Source organism: Callorhinus ursinus, unplaced genomic scaffold, assembly GCF_003265705.2.
Source record: "Callorhinus ursinus isolate GAN/ISIS: 27379988/994484 unplaced genomic scaffold, GSC_fseal_2.0 scaffold45, whole genome shotgun sequence".
NCBI lineage: Eukaryota > Metazoa > Chordata > Mammalia > Carnivora > Otariidae > Callorhinus > Callorhinus ursinus.
The window spans coordinates 5056821-5077399 of NW_027397107.1; the positions used below are offsets into that span (position 1 = coordinate 5056821).

Consider the following 20579-nt stretch of genomic DNA (forward strand, 5'->3'; position numbering starts at 1 on the left):
ACACACACACACACACACACACAGCAAGAGAGGGAACACAAGCAGGGGGAGTGGGAGAGGGAGAAGTAAGCCTCCCGAGGAGCAGGGAGCCCGATGCGGGGCTCGATCCCAGGACCCTGGGATCATGACCTAAGCCGAAGGCAGACGCTTAATGACTGAGCCACCCAGGCACCCGAGACATTGTTCTTATACTTTAAGTTCTTTAGACATGGTTTTCTTTAATTCTTTGAACATATTTAAAATAGCTGATTTAAATCTTTGTTTCCTTTTTTCCCTGTTTGAACCATGCTTTCCTGTTTCTTTCTTTTCTTTTGTACTTTGGTAGTTTCATAGAATTTTTTTTTTCTTCCTTTTTAAAATTTTAATTCCAGTATAATTAACATACAGTGTTATATTAGTTTTAGGTATACAAGATAGTGATTCAACAGTTCTATACATTATTCTGTCTTCCTTGGGATAAGTGATAAGATAGTTTCTCTTTCTGCTGCTTCATTATTAATGTATAGAAATGCAACGAATTTCTGTATGTTGATCTTGTATCCTACAATGTTACTGAATTCATTTATCAGTTCTAGTAGTGTTTTGGTGGGGTCTTTAGGGTTTTCTATATATAATATGTCATCTGCAAACAGTGAAAATTTTACTTCTTCCTTACCAATTTGGATACCTTTTATTTCTTGTCTGATTGCTGTGGTTAGGACTTCCAGTACTATGTTATAAAAACAGTGGTGAGAATGGACATCCTTTGTCTTGTTCCTGACCTTAGGGGAAAAACTCTCAGTTTTTCACCATTGAGCATGATACTAGCTGTGGGTTCTTTATATATGGCCTTTATTATGTTGAGGTATGTTCCCTCTAAACCTACTTTGTTGAGGGTTTTTATCATGAATGGATGTTGTACTTCATCAAATCATGCTTTCTTGTTTCTTTGTATGTCTTGTAATTTTTTTTGTTGAAAACTGGACATTTTAATAATGGGGCAACTCTGGAAATCAGAGTCTACTCCATCCTCAGAGTTTACTGTTGTCTTTGTTACTATTGTTTGTTTAGTGATTTTCAATTCTGTTAAGTCATGTGTGGCCACTGAAGTCTCTTCTTGATTAGCTAGAGGTCAGCTAATGATTAGGCAGAGTATTTTTATTTATTTATTTTTAAAAGATCTTATTTATTCATTTACTTATTTATTTGAGAGAGAGAAAATGGGGGGCCCAGGGGGAGAGGGACAAGTAGATTCTATGCTGAGTGTGGAGCCCAGCACGGGGCTCTGTCCCACGACCCTAAGATCATGACCGGAGCAGAAACTAGGAGTTGGACCTTTCACTGACTGAGCCACCCAGACGCCCCTAAGAGTATTTTTAAATGCCTAGAACCAGTATAGCTCCCAGCCTTTGCTGAGGACCAGTGTGTGCGTGTTGGGCCACACCTTCAACACTCAGCCAGGCTGTTTACAATTCTGCCGTAGACCTCGCTTCATGTGTGCGCAGAACCTCAAGGTCAGCTGGAGATGAGCCCTTACAGCCTTACAGATCTCTTCTGAGCATGTGCACAGCTTGCACATGCATTACGGCCTTCTGGATTTCCATCTCAGGAACATGTCAGAGACTTTCAAAGCTCTCTGGATGTCTCATTTTCAGACGTTTCTTTTTAAGCTTTTTGGTTAGCTTATTGTTTGCCTAAATTTTTATCCACTGCTCTAGACATCTGTGATGTTAAACAAGTGCCTCTTACGGTTTTTGATAAATGCCCCTGAAGAAGAGGCTATTTGCACTGGGCAAGCTCTAAGTCAGTTCAGATGAAGATAGTCTTGCTGTGGCTTTCTAGGGATCTAAATCTAACAGGTTGGCTCATGACAGTTCTCTGGGAATAGATGGGGCTCTGAAGGAGGGTGTGTGTGTGTGTCTGTGTGGTGGTGGTGGTGGTGGGAGACAGATGGGAGTGGAGCGATTTAAAGTGCCACAAAGCTCACAGTTGTTGAATTGTCCCAATTCAATGGTTTTTCTTTTTTTTTTTTTTTTATTAACATAAAATGTATTATTTGTTTCAGGGGTACAGGTCTGTGATTCATCGATCTTACACGATTCACAGTGCTCACCATAGTACATACCCTCCCCAATGTCTATCACCCAGCCACCCCATCCCTCCCACCCCCCTCCACTCCAGCAGCCCTCAGTTTGTTTCCTGAGATTAAGAGTCTCTTATGGTTTGTCTTCCTTCTGGTTTGTCTTGTTTTGTTTTTCCCTCCCTCCCTCTATCTTCCTCTGTCTTGTTTCTCGAATTCCTCCTATCAGTGAGATCATAGGATACTTGTCTTTCTCTGATTGACTTATTTCACTTAGCATAATACCTTCTAGTTCCATCCACGTTGTTGCAAATGGCAAGATTTCATTTTTTGATGGCTGCATAATATTCCTTTGTGTGTGTACATCTATATATATCATATATATGATATATATATGATATATATCATATATATATATATATATGATATATATATATATCTTCTTTATCCATTCATCTGTTGATGGATATCTAGGGTCTTTCCATAGTTTGGCTATTGTGGACATTGCTGCTATAAACATTGGGGTGCATGTGCCCCTTCAGGTCACTACATTTGTATTTTTGGGGTAAATACCCAGTAGTGCAATTGCTGGGTCGTAAGGTAGCTCTATTTTCCACTTTTTGAGGAACCTCCATACTGTTTTCCAGAGTGGCTGCACCAGCTTGCATTCCCACCAACAGTGTAGGAGGGTTCCCCTTTCTCCGCATCCTCACCAACATCTGTCGTTTCCTGACTTGTTAATTTTAGCCATTCTGGCTGGTGTGAGGTGGTGTCTCATTGAGGTTTTGATTTGTATTTTCCTGATGCCGAGTGAAGTTGAGCACTTTTTCATGTGTCTGTTGGCCATTTGGAAGTCTTCTTTGCAGAAGTGTCTGTTCATGCTTCTGCCCATTTTTTTTTCTTTTTCTTTTTTTTTAAGATTTTATTTATCTAATTGACAGAGAGAGACAGTGAGAGAGGTAACACAAGCAGGGGGAGTGGGAGAGGGAGAAGCAGGCTTCCCGCCGAGCAGGGAGCCTGCTGTGGGGCTCGATCCCAGGACCCTGGGATCATGACCTGAGCCAAAGGCAGTCGCTTAACCAACTGAGCCACCCAGGCACCCCTCTTCTGCCCATTTCTTGATTGGATTATTTGTTCTTTGGGTGTTGAGTTTGGTAAGTTCTTTATAGATTGGGTACTAGCCCTTTATCTGATATGTCATTTGCAAATATCTTCTCTCATTCTGTTGGTTGTCTTTTGGTTTTGTTGACTGTTTTCCTTTGCTGTGCAAAAGCTTTTTATCTTGATGAAGTCCCAGTAGTTCATTTTTGCCCTCAATGTTTTTTCTTGAATAAACTCTCTGTTTGCTGCAAGCCAAAATTCTTTATGTTTTGAAAAAGTTGACAATTTTTGCCAGGGTTTTGTTTCTTTTATGTAGGAGAGGATTTTCAGATGTCCTTACTCTGCTATTTTCACTGATGGTCACTTCTCTCTTCATTTAAATTTAGTGTTTTTGGAATACTTGCTAAAAGTAGATTACTAGTCATGGGGTAGTAATACCTGAATGCCAAGACATGGATATCAGGGATTCTCAAGGAACCCATTTTATAATTACAGATATGAATGACTTGTAAATCTCTGTTTTGCTCCCCCACCCTATATAGTGTGTGTGTACACAGACAGACACACATGCATGCAGCTAAAAATCAGCTGCTTTGCACCGGTGCAACTGTCCCAGTTGTTGGGATGTTGAAATACTTTGTTTGGTACACTGCTACTGTGCAGTAACTAAAGGATTAATGTACCTAATCCAGCAGGCCATACGATTCTGCTGCATTCTGATTGTTTGGTGCTTGTGTTGCATAGTTGATGCATATGTTGTATAGATTCAGATTCATGTATGTGTGTGTGTGCATGTGTATGTAGCATGTATGGCATAGTTCATATAATGTGGCATGGTTTGCATGTGTGACGGCAGATAAAAATACTACATGTATTACATATATGAACACATTATATACTGCAACCTAGATTTTATTTATCATCACACATGCACACCATGCTACATATAATGGGAGAGATTTCTAAGGAGGTTTTAAGGGGGTAAGAAGTGCCCTTTAGAGGTGTGTGAGTTTGTACTTTACACACACACACACACACACACACACACACACACACACACGATAGCCATTCTTTTGCCCCTTGTCCCTTTTACTTTTTCTGTATTTTGTGGCTTCTCCACCTCTTTTACCTGCAATCATTGCCTACTTTTTTGATTCTTATTTCTGGTTTCTATCTCTTTACCTCTTCTGAAATGGAGCCAGTGTGCTAAGCCTTCGCATTGTTAGGGGGCAGTAGTTCAGCATATTTAATGTAGCTTTTTCACATTAAATCTTTTTTATCTCCGTAATCGCCACAACATCTAGCCCAGAGTTTTAACCTCCTGCTGAATGGTTTGTGTTAATCTTGGGTGATCTCTTTAGAGCGTGCAGGAGGATCTGGGGCTTTTGTCATCTTATTTGATCTGATTGGAGCTGAGAGTACCTGTTTCCTTATACTGGGATGAGGTGAATTATGTTGCCTCTCTTTCCTCGTATTGCTGTATCGTTTATCCCTGACACACCTGAGACACCCATCTGTTCTCTTTCTTTCGCCTTCCATACCGTAGCTCTGTCACCTGTTTCTTAGGGGAGTACGCATGGATATGCATTAACTGTTCCGCTGTAGTCTGCCTGGGGCAGAGAAGGCACAACTCTGAATGGTCAGAATTCTTGATGAGCTATGCCCTCCTCTGAATGCAAGGAACGTTGTGCCAAACCTCACAGCTCTGCGGACAGCAGATTCTGCTCAGAGGTATCTGATGTGTGATTAACTTAAAAGTGAACCCAAAAGAGCCTGGTTCTGTAGAAATACTTCGTTTTAACGTGAGAAGATTTTCAGGCTGCCTCCGTCGGGGACTGCACCCCCAGCCCTCTGGCATAGGCTCTCTGTTCACGTTGTCACAGACCCGTAGCTGACTCGTCCTCTTGTGTCACACTGAAACTATTGCTTAGCATTTCCAGTATTTATTTGTGTGATTTTAGGGGGAGTCTCTGTGGCCATTTTCTGTTTTCAGTAACAGAAAGGGACTGGTGGTAGGACAGTACGAACTTCTTCAGCTCTTCGGTGATTTGTTCTTGCATTCTATTTGCGTACTCCTTTCCTTTCCCGACTGTCAGTTTCTTAAAACTGGGACAGTGCCTCTTAGGATTCTAAGCCCAGCCCTTACCTTAATTTCTTTAAATGATCTTTCTTTGTAAAACTCTGCATTTGAAAGGAGTAAATCACTGCTTTTAATGTCAGTGGCCTGCCTTTGGCCTTATACTGTCACCAGTGTGCTTTATAAATTGCAGGAACTGGGGACAGCTTGGCTCTGCCAAGGGAAACGGTGTGTCTCCCTCCACAATACTGTGGGGGAAAAGTGAAGTCCTCTGAGCTTCCACGACTTCGGCTGGTGGGCCTCCTGAGGGCAGTGAAAAGGCCCACTTTGCCTTGAAGCCCAGACCCTGCTTCATCCAGCATCAGAGTTGTAGTGCCTGCCCCCAGTTGTCTGATTGTCAGATTATATTTACACGAAACAGTCAGAATGGATTTTTGATCTGCCGTTTACCCCGATTGCTATTAGCTCAAGCCTGAGAAGCAGTTAATTTTGTTGGATCTGCCAGGATCGTCTCAAACATGACTCTGTCAGACTGGCCACTGGAAAACCTGAGGTGTCTCCGCTCTTGTGGAGAAGGCTGCCATCTTAATCTGAGTCAGTGCTTCCTATACTGACTGTTGGAAACATGAGCAAACAGACGACCCTGTTGGAGACAGTTGAAACTTCTGTAAGCTAAGTTGGTATCAGAGGTTTGCATTTCTGACTCAGGCTGAGCCTAGGTAGACGACAGAGTGTCAACTGTGATGCCTGCACCCTCACAGCACGGAGTCCCCGGGGCTCATCCTGAAGCCACTTGCCCAAATCAGAGAGTGGTAGCCAGGTTCGTGGAAACTGGAAGATAATAGAGAAGGATATTTCTGGCAGACAGTTCTAGATAAAATGCCTTTCAGAGCAAATGATTGCCAATAAGCTACTTGAAAAAAAATTGGGGGCACCTTGGTGGGTCAGTTAGTTAAGCACCCCACTCTTGATTTCGGCTTAGGTCATGATCCTCAGGGTCGTGAGATTGAGCCCCGTGTCAGGCTTCGTGCTAAGTGAGGAGCCTGCTTTAGATTCTCTCTCTCCCTCTCCCTCTGCCCCTTCCACCCACCCAGCTCATGTGCTCGCTCTCTTAAAAAAAAAAAAAAAAAAGTCTAAGATGTCTTTAGAAAGAGGGAAGTAAGCCAGCACTACTATTTCATTCGTGTCCCCAGTATTCGATTCAGACTGCACTATGGACCTGTGAGGCTTTTGTTGGCCATGCTGAGGAAACTAATCACCATTGATTATGTTTCTGTGTGAAAATGTGTTTTTAAGTTTCCAACAACTGATTTAACATTCAAGTTTTAGAATATAAACTGGGGTCATGTTTAGATTGCCTGTTACGGCTCCTGGCTTTTCCTGTGATAAAGTCTGATGCTCTTAAAAACAGTAGTCATAGAGAATCTCAGTATTTTGGCAAAAGGGGCTTTCTGAAAAATACCACATGTTCATATTCAGAGCGTGGCCCTTGTCACACTAATAAAGTCCCTAGGCCCCTTGCCAGTTTGGTCCTTCTGCCACTTCTAGCTGCTCTTGACCTCCTGAACCACTTGCTTCCTCTTCACGTCCCCATCACCTGCACCTGAGGCAAGTCTCTTGTAATCTTTTACCAGGTTTTTGATGCCTAGCCTCTCCCAGTTGACTCTTTGATGTGTCTTGTGTGTTTGAAACTTCTACATCTGAGTCTCAGAAGCCCCCTTGATCTCTTGTACCCTAATTCCATAACTCTGATATTGTTTTGCTTTTTCGTGGTGCGTAGGAAACCCAGGACGAATCAGCTGTGTTGTGGTTGGATGAAATTCAAGGTGGAATCTGGCAGTCTAACAGAGACACCCAAGAAGCACAGAGGTGTACGTATCGGTGGTTTATTTCTGTTTCTGTGGCGGGTGGGGATGGCGCTGGGCTCCCTACCTCAGTATTCACCTTGATAGAGAGATGGGGTGTGGGCAGGGGGCAGTTTACCAGTAGGCAAACAGTTGGTGAATTAGTGTGTGGCTTTAGACACTTTCTAAACTATTCTGGTGACAATTCTCTTCCGGGATAGTTGCCCTAGGAATCTATGCCATTAATGAGGCAGTGGAGAGTGGTGATGTTGGTAAGACCCTGAGTGCCCTTCGTTCCCCTGATGTCGGCTTGTATGGAGTCATCCCCGAATGTGGTGAGACTTACCAGAGTGACCTTGCTGAGGCCAAGAAGAAGAAACTGGCAGCAGGTGAGTTATGGGGACGTAAATATGTGCCTTGAAAGGAAAAGCTTGAATCTAAGAGGGGTCAGCTGTAGGGAAATACACTTTAGTGTAGAGGCACAGTATTTAGGCTTATTTTAAAGCCCACAAGGAGATAATACCCTCTTTAAAAAAATTTTTTTTAATTCTTACCTCCCCACCTCCCTTAAGGGCAGCTGTGTTAAAAAGGTCAATTTTCTGAAAAGGCAAAAAGCATCCAAGTATTTGACAATTTATCTTTCATAGGGCATCATTAGTTCTGATTGCCTAAGTTTATATAAAAGTAATTTATCTGCAGGGCGCCTGGGTGGCTCAGTTGGTTAAGCGACTGCCTTCAGCTCAGGTCATGATCCTGGAGTCCGGGGATCGAGTCCCACATTGGGCTCCCTGCTCAGCGGGGAGTCTGCTTCTCCCTCTGACCCTCTTCCCTCTCTTGCTCTCTCTCTCTCATTCTCTCTCTCTCTCTCAAATAAATAAATAAAATCTTTCAAAAAAGTAGTTTATCTGCAGAAAGAGAGGAATAAAGGTAAGATTTTTCATCCCATTGCATGGCCTTTTTTTTTTTTTTTTTTTACTAACTGGAGAGGCTGAATGGTTGCAAATCTTTTTATCAGAATAGTTTTCTGACACACCAGGTCTTAAATGCTGGCTTTAGAAGGAACAAAGTTAGTCAAGGTCAGTTCTACAATTGGACTTCATATTTTCTTTTTATAATGTAGAAATGAGTGAGCTAAATGAGACATAACGAAGCCATGATTTTAGAGGGACTTAGGATTCCCCTTTACTCTTAGGGATGCAAAGAACAGATTTTTGGAATTGTTCTATTTAGACTGTTAATCCTGCAGTGTTAGATATGTGAGTGTGGCAAGTGTGGCTCTGAGTTTCTTTTATCTTTCCTTTATTTTCTGTCAGGAGATAATAACAGCAAGTGGGTGAAGCACTGGGTGAAAGGTGGATACTATTACTACCACAACCTGGAGACCCAGGAAGGAGGATGGGAGGAACCCCCAGACGTCATGCAGGATTCAGTGCAGCTTTCTCGGGAGGAGATCCAGGTAGGTCGCATTTCCTCACAAGAGAACGTGTTCTAGAGCCAATATTAGTGAGAAGGACAGGGCCTGTGGTTAGAAGATCTAGATTAAAATTAAGGTTATATAATGAACTATGTGGACTGTTTTTTTTCCCCTAGTGATTGGGGAAATGACTAAGGGCCTAGATTAAACTGTAGAATGAAGTCAGGTAAATTGTGTGCTCATTAAAGAAAACTTGGTTGATCAGAAAAAAAGAAAAACGAAAAGTTTCTTTAACTCCTTGTTAAATGCGGTGACTGTTAATCTCTCTGATTTGCCTTTCCAGTCTTTTCTGACTGTTCCACAAACTCCAAACCATGCTGTTTTAGAATATAACCTGTACTTTCAAATAAGCTCAGCATTTTTTTTTATGGCTGCTTTTAAAGTGCTTTTTCCCCATCCTCTGTGTGTTTGCTGTGCCATTCGTTCTTACTGTTTGCTCATTCATTCAGCAATTACTTACACCTCCGTGAGTGTAGCAGGCTCTCGTCTAAGCAATGGGGGCGCAGTCATGGACAGCACAAGTCCCCGCTGTCATGAGAGGTCCCTTACCTGACGTCTACATCTGTCAAACTTCTACCCATCTCAAGCATCACCTCCTTGATTTTTTTTTTTAAAGTTTATTTATTTAAGTCATCTCTGCACCCCACGTGGGGCTCGAACTCACAACCCTGAGATCAAGAGGTGCATGCTCTTCCCACTGAACCAGCCAGCCTCCTTGATGAATCTTTTTTGTTTGTTTTTTTTAAAGATTTTATTTATTTATTTGTTTGTTTGAGAGAGAGAGAGAGACACAAGATTGCAAGCAGGGGGGAAGGGCAGAGGGAGAGGGAGAAACAGACTCCCCGCTGAGCAGGGACTCGATTCCAGGACCCCAGGATCACGACCCGAGCCGAAGGCAGATGCCCAACTGACTGAGCCACCTAGGCGCCCCCCTTGATGAATCTTTTTAAAATTCTCTCTCCTTTCCCCCTCCGATTTCATTTGAAGCCCTCCTGAAAAACTTCATAGTAATTCAGAATTTAAACAACTTGGATTTGAATTTCAGTCACATCTGTACTTGTCTCATGCCCACTCCTGGTTTTTAAAGTGAGCCAATAAGTTTGCAGGGTTTGTGTTAGTACCCGCGTATCTTGTCCTTCATGGGCACTTTTAACATCACTTGGAGCTGAGCTCATGCGCATTAAACTGGAGTTGTCTAATGAACATTAAAAGGGAGGAAAAGGTATCGAGGGAAGATGTTCAGTGAGCTCCTATAGGCCATAGTTAGAAATGTTATTTTATTCTACTTCATTTATTTTTTTAAAGTAATCTCTACCCCCACAGTGGGGTCAAACTCACGACCTCAAGATCAAGAGTCAGGTGCTCTGCGGGCTGAGCCAGCCAGGTGCCCCAAGACACGTTACTAATAGGCACAAAGATTCCTAGAGAGAGGACAGTACAGGCCATCTGCTTCCGTCGGGCAGCAGTTCCCAGCTCCTGGGAAGAAGAACTACAGTGCCCACATACGTACAAAGCGAGATAGTCCCCTCATTCAGAACATCTGGCAGACGGGTGAGTTTCTGTCTTGGGCTTGAAGTTCTCCTCTTCCCGTTCGGTGTTTCATCTTCTCTGCTAAATGGTTTCACCGTGAGGAAATTTAATGAAAGCCCTCGAACTCTGTGAGTGTTGAGTGGGATGTAAAGATGTGTCAGAGTTTCTGCCTTCCCGTTGTTCCCAGTGTGATGGTGAGAACAGCATGGGACTGAGTCCTGTAGTGTGAGGCAGGCAGAAACAGATGCTCCAAAAACAGTGACGTAGAGGGAATGTTGTAGAAGCAGTTAATTTTGTTCTGGAGAAAGACAGCACAGATAATATTTCAGCAGATGCGGAAGAGGGGAAGGGACTGTATGGGGAAAGGCCCCAAGGACTGGGGGGAACAAGGGCCATTTATGGGGAGACGAGCAGTCCTAGGCCTGTTAACTGGCATGTGAGGAAAGGCTCAGGTGAGTTTCCAGGGCCTTAATGTGCCTGTTAAGGAAGCCAGGCCACCTCTTCTGGCAGTGATTTTTAACTTCGTTTTGAGTCACACACCCCTTTGATTAGCTCATTAACTTCCACAGAGACACTCCTACTTAGTATTTTGCGTATGGACCTAACTAGAATTTTTCAAACAGGGGAGGGATGTTGCTTCACTTTGGTGCGGGAACTAACCTCTCTTAAGAAAAAAAAAGTGTCCATCAAACTGGATTCTCCCACTCTCCATTTCCCGCACTTTCAGTGACTCTGGGTCTTCACTAATTCCTTAATCATTTTCTTGTACAAAGCTTATTGTTCATCTTGTTTCTGATTTCATTCTCCCAGTTCCTCACCCACCTTGTGCTCCTTCTCCTTTCATAGTTCCAGTTATTCTCATATGTAACCTGGATCTGTGCTTCTCTGAATTGTGTGTGTGTGTGTCCATCCGTCCGTCCGTCCGTCCGTCCGTCCCAGGGATCTTTGTAAAGTGGAGACGGATTCTGTGGGTGTAAGATGAAGCCTGAGAATCTGCATTTCTGACCAGCTCCCCCATGATGCTGATGCCGTTGGCCCTGGCGTATGCTTCTGAGTAGTAGCCTGCATACATAGTCTTGTTGCCTTCATTGTAGGAAAAAAGATATTTTTAAAGCCTATGGACTTTTCCTGATTTGGCCTTGCCTACAAATTTGTCATCCGTTTCTTGCTGAATGCCTTGAACGGTAGTCTGGCCCCTCACTGATTCATTCCCCATTACCATTCACTTCTTAGCTTACAGCAGTACCGTTTCCTGTCCAGCTTTTACTTTAGTCAAACTCTTGCTTTAGAACTTACTGATAGCCTTTGAATTGCCAGGGTCTCTTAGGGGATCTCCTCATATTTGACCTCTCACTGTGTTCTCTTCCTTAAACTTGCGACTCTCTTGGCTTCTTCAGTGCAGTTCTCTTCTGATTCTCCAGCTGGCGAGAGCTCCTTCCCAATCTCCCTCGCTGCCTGCCTTCTCTCCCTCCACTGAAACACGTCAGGATGCCACTGGCCTCCTTCTCTTCTTCTGCTTATTCTTCCTGTGAGCCCTCATTCAGGTTGGTGGCTCTAGCTCTCTCCTTTGCACTTATGAACCCCAACTCTTGTACCTCCAGACTTCAGTCCTTCTAACCACCAGCCCTGCCTTTCCATTTGCAGTCTAGAAGTCAGCTGATACCTCACACACGGTCTCACAGAAAAACAGACTGCAGTATATAAAGGTGTATTTTTTTCCTCAAATAAAATAATTCTGGAGTCAGGCAGTCTAGTGAAGGTGTGGTGGCTCCACAGTGCCATCTGTTCCCAGGATCCGTCTGTCTGTCTGCTCTGCCATTCTTAGCACGTGGTTTCCACCCTCAAGGTCACCTTATCATCCAGAATGACCACTGGAGCACCAGCCGTCCAGTTACCAGTTCAGGCAGGAAGTAGGAGGAAGGGAAGGGGAGAGCAAAGCTCCCTGTCTCTTTCAAGGAGCTTTCCCAAAGGTCTTCCCAGACTACTTGTGCATACCCCGCATGAGCTGCTTGCATCCCCAGCCCGAGTAGTCTTTTGTTGGCCAGGAAACAATATCAAGGCTCGGATACCAAGGAAAAGGGGAACGTGGCTATTAGGGGGGTAGCCAGATGTTCCCACTGTTCTCGCTGCCGCTGCCCCCCTCAGCCCCGGCTCACCCCTCGCTTGGATTTCAGTAACAGCATCCTGGTTCACCGCTCATGCTAGCCTGCCAGCTACTCTGGTAACAGTGCCGCTTCTCTAAAAAGAAGTCTCCTGGCTCTGTTCCTCTGTTGGGAAGTGTGCTGGTTCTCCAGTGCCTGTGGTCCCAGTGCACACACTCTAGGCTCCCATTCCCCTGCCGTGTCCTTCCTCCACTGGGGCATTCTAGGGGCTTCGGGGACTTGGTGCCCAGCCCTGCGTTGTACCTGCCATTCTGTCCTCTTGTCAGCAAGCACCATTCCTGGCAGGCAGTGTTGGGTAGGTGAGTGTGTAAAGATCACGTGTGTGTGTGTGTAACTTTTTTTTTGGACGTGAGAACGACTTGGCCCTGAGAAATAGACCTGAAGTCTTCATTCCCACTGCTTCGTTAGAGATGTGGGACAGACCTAGAAAGCTGTGAGGGTGGCTGTGTGTGCTGTGGATGAAAGTGGTTAAAAGTGTGTCCTCCAATGTGACCGGATGCTTTTTCAGAGCTCCATCTCTGGGGTGACAGCTGCGTACAACCGAGAACAGCTTTGGCTAGCCAACGAAGGCTTGATCACCAAGCTGCAGGCTTGCTGCCGTGGGTACTTGGTTCGACAGGAGTTCCGATCCAGGATGAACTTCCTGAAGAAACAGATCCCTGCCATCACCTGCATTCAGGTATCTCAGAGCCGGTTCTGCAGACAGCCAAGGGGGGCGGTGCTGGGGGGCTTCCGGAGCAGGGGCAAGAAGCAGGCAGCTCTTAGGATCAAACAAGAGTGGTTTTTGCCTCTGACTTCTTGGTCTCTCCCTTTTTTTGACAAGTACTTCCTCTTTCTTACTGCTGTAATCAGAATAGTCAGAGTGTGCTGGATGGTTTTCTGGATGAGTCGTCCGGCCCAGAGGCAGTTCTTCGGTACTCGTTGTCTTCTAACACTGTTCCTTTGTGCCAGATTTGAATCTTGAGGAAACAACTGTGGTTTGACTATAGTGACGGGGTAGCATGGTGTCACAGGAAGAATTCCAAGTGAGGAATCAAGGCCCCACCCCTGTCAGGTGGTGGTGAGCCCCTCTAAGTTTGCTTCCTTATCTGTAAATGGGGATACTAATACTTACCTTCCTCACCTGATTCGTTGTAAGGAGCCAGTAAGAGAACCTGTGTGGTACCCTTGAAAGGCGTGAAGTGCTGTGCTAACTCTAGGGAGGTGGGAGGTAGCCCTGTGCCCTCCTGGTGGAGGGACAGCCCACGCCCTCATTCCCCTGTCACCGCTGGGTACAGTCCTTTGGAAAGCTTCATCGTGAATTGCACTTGGGTAATTGATGAAGATGAGATTTTTTTTTTTTAACTCCCTCCGATCCTTGGGAAGTAATATGTCCACTGTAATGTTTGATGGTTTCAGTCACAGTGGAGGGGCTACAAGCAGAAGAAGGCGTATCAAGATCGCTTAGCATATCTGCGCGCCCACAAAGAGGAAGTTGTAAAGGTATGGTAGTCCGACAGCGTTTCTCAGCATGGAACGTGCGTGTGCTCTGTGTTGAGAAGAAGGACTGTTCTAATTTCCAGGATCCCTTCCCCGCAGATTCAGTCTCTGGCAAGGATGCACCAGGCTAGAAAGCGCTACAGAGACCGCCTGCAGTATTTCCGAGACCACGTAAGTGCCCTTGGGTAGGAGGACCGGCAGAATTAGTTTTGCTGTATTTTTGGTGAGCAAATGAACAAAGGAATTTCTTCTTTGTTCCTTAGATAAATGACATTATCAAAATCCAGGCTTTTATTCGGGCAAACAAAGCTCGTGATGACTACAAGACTCTCAGTGAGTAACTGTGCTCGGCAGACAAGAGTTGAGGCAGTGGTTGAGAGCCATCAGGTTCTGGGTATTCTCCACGGATCTCTTTCTGGTCCTGAAGGCAAGGCTTGGGGGCTAGGGTGCTGCTTGTGATGTAAGTTCCTTTGCTAACCCATGGCTGTATGTCTTGTTGCTTGCTGTCTTAACCTTTGTCATAACATAGCAGTAGCATGACCGAGAAGACTGCACTTGCTGCTTGTCTTTGCACATCTCAAAAATAAATATCTTATGTGTGTCTAAGAGTTATTTTTTCAAGACAGTGCTGACATTTCCCCAAGACTTAGAACTTCTTCTGGTAATTCCATTACGTGTCTGACACATACTTTCTTTCTGTCAGTCAATGCTGAGGATCCTCCAATGGTTGTGGTCCGAAAATTTGTCCACCTTCTTGACCAAAGTGACCAAGATTTTCAGGAGGAGCTTGATCTTATGAAGATGCGGGAAGAGGTCATTACCCTCATTCGTTCTAACCAACAGCTGGAGAATGACCTCAATCTCATGGATATCAAAATTGGACTGCTCGTAAAAAATAAAATCACATTGCAGGTATGGTCCAGTGCCAGCAGAGGCCTTGGTGCCCTTTGTCCTGCTTAGTGCCCCCTGCCTCACCCGTTCCGACTTGCAGGTGGGGTAGAGGCTGGCTTTCTTCTCAGCGAATGCCATGCATTCTTTAAAAATTACATAAGAAACGAGATGATTCAGTAGCAAAATTTTACATAGAAAAAAAAGATATAAAAATCATCCCATAATTCCACCCCCCCACGGTCATTTTGTATCCTCCATTTTCGCTTACTGTTAGAGGATAATATGCTTCACACGTGATCACTAGTCATAAATACTCTGTTTAATGTCAGCACCTATCTGACATTTAGGTTGTTTTTCAAGTTTTTATTACAAATAACATTGTAGTTAACGTCTTAGTGAATACGTAGCTTTTATGGTATTTAAGACTGTTTTTAATTTAGATTCCTAGAAGATGGTTTCCCGAGTCTGTGGACATTTTTATGGTACAGATTCTTTTTTTTTTTCCCAAGATTTTATTCATTTAAAAGAGAGAGCAGAAAGCAGGGGGAGAGGCAGAGGGAGAAGCAGGCTCCCTGCTGAGCAGGGAGAACGGACACAGGGCTCCATCCCAGCACCCCGGGATCATGACCTGAGCCAGGGGCAGATGCTTAAACCATCTGAGCCACCCAGGTGCCCCAGTGCAATTTCTTAATAGGGAGGTGGGAGTAGGAGATTTGATTGGTGTCCTGAACACAAGATACAGTGTAATGATTCTAAAATAGTTAATAGGATCTGCCAGTACAGAGACCTTCATACAAGTTTTTTTGGTGCTCTAAGACCTTTGCTACAAGTGCCCAGTTTCATCTTTCAAAGCTTTTTGGTTTATGTGTATGCTTTCATTTTCAGGATGTGGTTTCCCACAGTAAAAAACTTACCAAAAAAAATAAGGAGCAGTTGTCTGATATGATGATGCTAAATAAGCAGAAGGGAGGTCTCAAGGCTTTGAGCAAGGAGAAGAGAGAGAAGCTGGAGGCCTATCAACACCTGTTTTATTTATTGCAGGTGAGTGGCTCCTGGAGTTGGTCTTGTAAGATTTAGCTTATTTACTTTCCCATAAGGAAACCTTCGCCAACATACATCTCTGCGAGAATAATTCTGGCTTCCACTGAGGCGTGAGCAAAGGGCTGTCTTATTTTTCTTTATTGCTTCTGCACATTCCAAATCTTCAAGTTCAAAAGAATGTGAATATTTGTGCCAGCCTTTATATTATCTAGAAATGATGTATCCCTTGGTTTTATTTCAGACGAACCCCACCTATCTGGCGAAGCTGATTTTTCAGATGCCCCAGAACAAGTCCACCAAGTTCATGGACTCTGTAATTTTCACCCTGTACAACTACGCGTCCAACCAGCGGGAGGAGTACCTGCTCCTGCGGCTCTTTAAGACCGCGCTCCAGGAGGAGATCAAGTATGAACAGATTGCTGCCGGGCATGGGACTCCGTCCCACTGTCCTACTCACTCACAGTTTGAGATTCAGGCCTGCCCGTACCTCTCCTTGACCTCCATTAACTCCAAGCTCTATGTGAAGCCCTTACTCGAGAGCAGCTTCCAGTTTTTAAATCACAAATACAAAGTGTTGCTGCTTTGAGGAGGTGGTAGAATAAGAGATTTGCTGAAGTGATTTTAGGAAGATTCTATATTAAGATAGGATTTTTAAAAAGCTGCTCCAAACATGAAGATACCACATTTTTATCTAATAAAGGACCTGTTCAGGTTCCCGTGAGTGAGTTTGCAAACAGCACAAGGGTCCTGGGTTCAGGTCAGTGTCAGGGAATGTTTCTAGAGAAAGAGCACCGTACCTCCTTCCTTCCAACGGTTTCTCTTTCCAGGGGATGGGGTCTTTCTTTAAGCAGATATTCTATCTTTACATTGATAGATTTCATGATTAGTTTAAATTGAATTTGTATCTGATGTTTTATAGGTCAAAAGTAGATCAGATTCAAGAGATCGTGACAGGAAATCCTACAGTCATTAAGATGGTTGTGAGTTTCAACCGAGGTGCTCGGGGCCAGAATGCCCTGAGACAAATCCTGGCCCCTGTCGTGAAGGAGATTATGGACGACAAGTCTCTCAACATCAAAACTGACCCTGTGGATATATACAAATCTTGGGTTAATCAGATGGAGTCTCAGACAGGAGAGGCAAGGTATGGCAACCACAACACCTTTTCCTTTGGTATTTTTGTAATTTTATTTTTTAAGCACTTAACCTTTGATTTATAAAGTAATAGTTGTTCAAATAGTTTTTTCTTAGAAACTACTTCTGTACATTGTTGACCTGGTAATTTATCCACATACTTAGCAAATATTTATTGAGTGCTAACTGTGTGCCAGGCACTGTGTTAGGTATACATACAGAAATGAACAAAACAAACAAGCTCTCTGCCCTCTGTTCATAGTTTCTTGCATGGGAGAGACAGGTACCTAAAAATGAAATGACAAATTGAGACTTCTAGGAAGTTTTGCCTTGGGAACTATAATGGGGAGTACAAGAGGGAGCTCACTTAGGTAGGGTGGTTAGGGAAAGCCTCTCTGAGAAGGTGAAATTTCACATAACTGAGGCCTAAAGGTTAAGATGGGGCCAGTCTTGCTGAGAGCTGGGTGCAGGGTATTCATGTCTGAACGTTCTGAGGTGGGAGGAGCTCGGGGGTCCAGAACCTGAAGGGACACTGGCATCACTGGAGATGGAATTGGACAGGAAAACTTAGGTGCGTGAGAGCACTGTGTTTTGTTGAGGAGGAGAAAATGGTGTGGAGCAGCCCTGGCATCCTGGGGGCAGGTTGGACTAACATAACTCAGGATTTCTCGGCTAGGGCAGCAGTTTAACCATCAGCATGGACACGTCGAAAGAAAGGTGTGTCAGTAGAATATGCGTAATGCTGGGAAATTACAGTTCAAAGAGCCAGCATGTGTCTGGTTTTATCCAGCTTGAATGAGGACAGAGAGGGTGAGCAGCTTGGTGCAGGGTGGTTTTTCCTGGTGGTTGTGGAGCAGGGTGAGGTCGTGCCTGAAGTTCTCTGGAGCTGAGGAGGGGTGGCTCTCCCTACCATTGCTACTCAGAGTGTGCTCTGTGGACCAGTAACTGAAAATCCTGTGTGTCTCAGCACACTGTGGAGTTCAGCTGGTGTTTTTCATAGCCACACTTGCCTAGGGAACGAAGCAGTGCCTTGACTACCTTCTGGCTCAGGCTCCTTCCCATCCCGGATGGAGTTGTAGACTGGCACCAGCTCACACTTTGAACAGTGCTGCCTGGCGTCGTGCTCTCCAGGTTCCTGGCCCCCAGGCAAAGGGGAAGGTGCCCTCTGGATAGAGAGTAGCCGCTCTGCGGACGCTGAGAAAGGCCTTATCCCCTGTGGGGATCATTTGGCACCTTATCTGTTTCTCAGTAACATGTATGTCTGTCACCAGGAGGCAGGTCCCTGCTGGATGGGGTGAAAAGTCCATTTTTGTTGTGCCCTGTACACCTGAGGCTCAAATCTTGGAATGCGGTTGACACATGCCGTGCTGGACTGGGAAGTTCCGCCTGCAACCCAGGGCATCCCTACATGACAGGGAGCTGGCTCCAGGGTATTGAGAGATCTCATGGTCCATGAGTCAGTCTGTTTTAGAACAAAGTTTTGGTAGGCATTCCAGGTTTTTTTTTTTCCCTGTGAGGAAACTGGTGTCTTACTTTGTTTTTCATAAAATGGAGATGGATTTCAACACATTTTTTGCCAGTGATAACTGGGAGGTGTAAGTGCAGTGGGAGCCGATCCTGCCTGCAGGCATCACGGATAATTGACCTTCAGCCACCAGACACACAGACTGGGACCTGGTCCCCTCTTGGGAACGTTCGCCTCTAAAATCTGAGAAATTTAACAGTCTTTTCTATGACTTCACTCATTGTGCTGAGCACTTTCATTCCCTTTGCTCGTTACTATTTTTTATCAAATATCCTTTACACATAAAGTTATACATTTTATTTATATAAAAGGTATAGAACACATAATTTACAAATAATAAAATATAGGATACTCTTAAATAACGAGTTGTTTCAAACAGAACGCTTTTATTGATTTTCACTGAATTCTCGTGTTGGTAGTCTTGCTTAGTTGTAATTCAGACACAGTATGACAAATGGAGTTGTGTCCCTATCTGCTTTTATCTGTCTGCTATTGCTCCTATGACAAATTACTGTAAACTTGGTGGCTTAAACCAACAGAAATTTACTCTCCTAGTTGTGGAGACCAGAAACCCGAAATCAGTATCAACGGGCTGCTTTGCAGCAGGGTGTCGGCAGGGCCGGGCACCCCCTGGAGGCTCTAGTGGGAAATCCATTCCTTGCCTTTTCAGTTTCCGGTGGCTGTTGGCATCCTTGACTTGTGGCCAGATCACTGTAGTCTCTGTCTCTGTGGTCACATTGCCCCCTCTTCTGTGTGTGTCAAATCTCCCCTGCCTCTATCTTGTTAGGACACTTAGGATTGGATTTAGACCACCCAGATAATCCAGGATAATCATTACAACTATTTGACGTCATTGACGATACTGGAGCCTTGACCCCTGTATTTCGTTTTTGTCTTTGAGCCCCTCCTGTCCTTCCCAATTAAGCCTAGCATGTCTGCTATTTTCCTGCCAGTTTCTTCACACTCTCCCTGAGGGATCTTATCAGCTCCTCAGGTTTCAGTTCTTGTATGTTAACTGTCACTTCCCTCAGCCATACCCAGAGGGTCACCACGTCCCACTGATTGTGTCCCCTTAGCATCTCAGATCTGTCCCCTTGGTTCCCACTGCTGCATCCTTTTTCGTGCCCTCATTATTTCTTAATCAGGCTGTGGCACTAACCCATCTCTTTCATCTGTGACTGTCCATCTTTAATGCATTCTTCATGGGGGGGGAGCCAGAGAAATCTTCCTCAGATTCAGGTCTCCTGTCTTCTAGTGGCTCTCCCTGGCTTCCAGGAAAGTCCAGACCTCTCAGTGTTACGTATCGGACCCTCCACAACCTGGCCCCTCTTTACTTGACCACCTCATTTCTCCTCTTCCATTGCTCTGCATTTGAGCTTCCTTCCTGGAGGACAGTGTTTCTCCCTTTTTCCTGAGTTCAGGTGTCACTTCCTCACGGAAGTTTTCCTCCATTCCTCCCATCTGAGTGGCAGCCCCCCTGCTCTGTTGGCACCTGGTCAGCTTCTTGTTTATATAGCACAATATGTTTACCAGTATCTGTGTGTCTCTCCCACCGGACTGTTAGAGACTCGGGAAGCTATCATGTCTTATGTATCTTTTATCCCAAGGGCCTATCACAGTGCCTGGCACATAGTTCTAGGCGCCCAGTTCACAGCTGAAAACCCCGAGCTCAGATTCTGGCCCCACTGTTTACCGGCTCTATGAGCACAAGCAGCTTACCTGATCTCTCTGGGTCTTTCTGTTTCTGAAAGATACAGTCCTGCCTTGGGCTGTTCTGGCTGTTACCTAACACAGTTGGGGATGATTTTTGCTTTCCCAGCAAACTGCCCTATGATGTGACCCCTGAGCAGGCTCTGGCTCATGAAGAGGTCAAGACACGGCTAGACAACTCCATCAGGAACATGCGGGCCGTGACAGACAAGTTCCTCTCAGCCATCATCAGCTCCGTGGACAAAATCCCGTGAGTGCCAAGAGTCGTAACCCCAGGCAGAGCCCAGTATGACTGCCCACCTGCCTCCACCCCCTCTGCCCTGGGCGGCTCTCATCGAGTTTTGTCCATCCCACAGTTACGGGATGCGCTTCATTGCCAAAGTGCTGAAGGACTCGTTACATGAGAAGTTCCCCGATGCTGGTGAGGATGAGCTGCTGAAGGTGAGAATCTGGATGGTGGCACATCCTTGTTGCACATCCTTGTCCTCCAGCAGCCCTCAGAGAAGAACGTTAGAAGACAAGGCCCGACAGCAAGTGTGCAAGCATAGATTC

General features: G+C 44.9%; 1 protein-coding gene across 1 annotated transcript in view; it reads left to right on the top strand.

Annotated features, from left to right (window-relative positions):
- Window positions 1-20579, top strand: part of IQGAP1 (IQ motif containing GTPase activating protein 1) — a 104646-nt gene that overhangs the window by 65214 nt on the left and 18853 nt on the right. Inside the window, exons 16-28 of the mRNA XM_025893120.2 lie at window positions 7018-7108; window positions 7303-7470; window positions 8395-8537; window positions 12756-12926; window positions 13646-13729; window positions 13826-13897; window positions 13990-14059; window positions 14430-14638; window positions 15503-15658; window positions 15900-16063; window positions 16578-16802; window positions 20137-20277; window positions 20384-20468. Of these exons, the coding sequence (XP_025748905.1) occupies window positions 7018-7108; window positions 7303-7470; window positions 8395-8537; window positions 12756-12926; window positions 13646-13729; window positions 13826-13897; window positions 13990-14059; window positions 14430-14638; window positions 15503-15658; window positions 15900-16063; window positions 16578-16802; window positions 20137-20277; window positions 20384-20468 (1779 nt within the window). The remainder of the gene's footprint in view (window positions 1-7017; window positions 7109-7302; window positions 7471-8394; window positions 8538-12755; window positions 12927-13645; window positions 13730-13825; window positions 13898-13989; window positions 14060-14429; window positions 14639-15502; window positions 15659-15899; window positions 16064-16577; window positions 16803-20136; window positions 20278-20383; window positions 20469-20579) is intronic.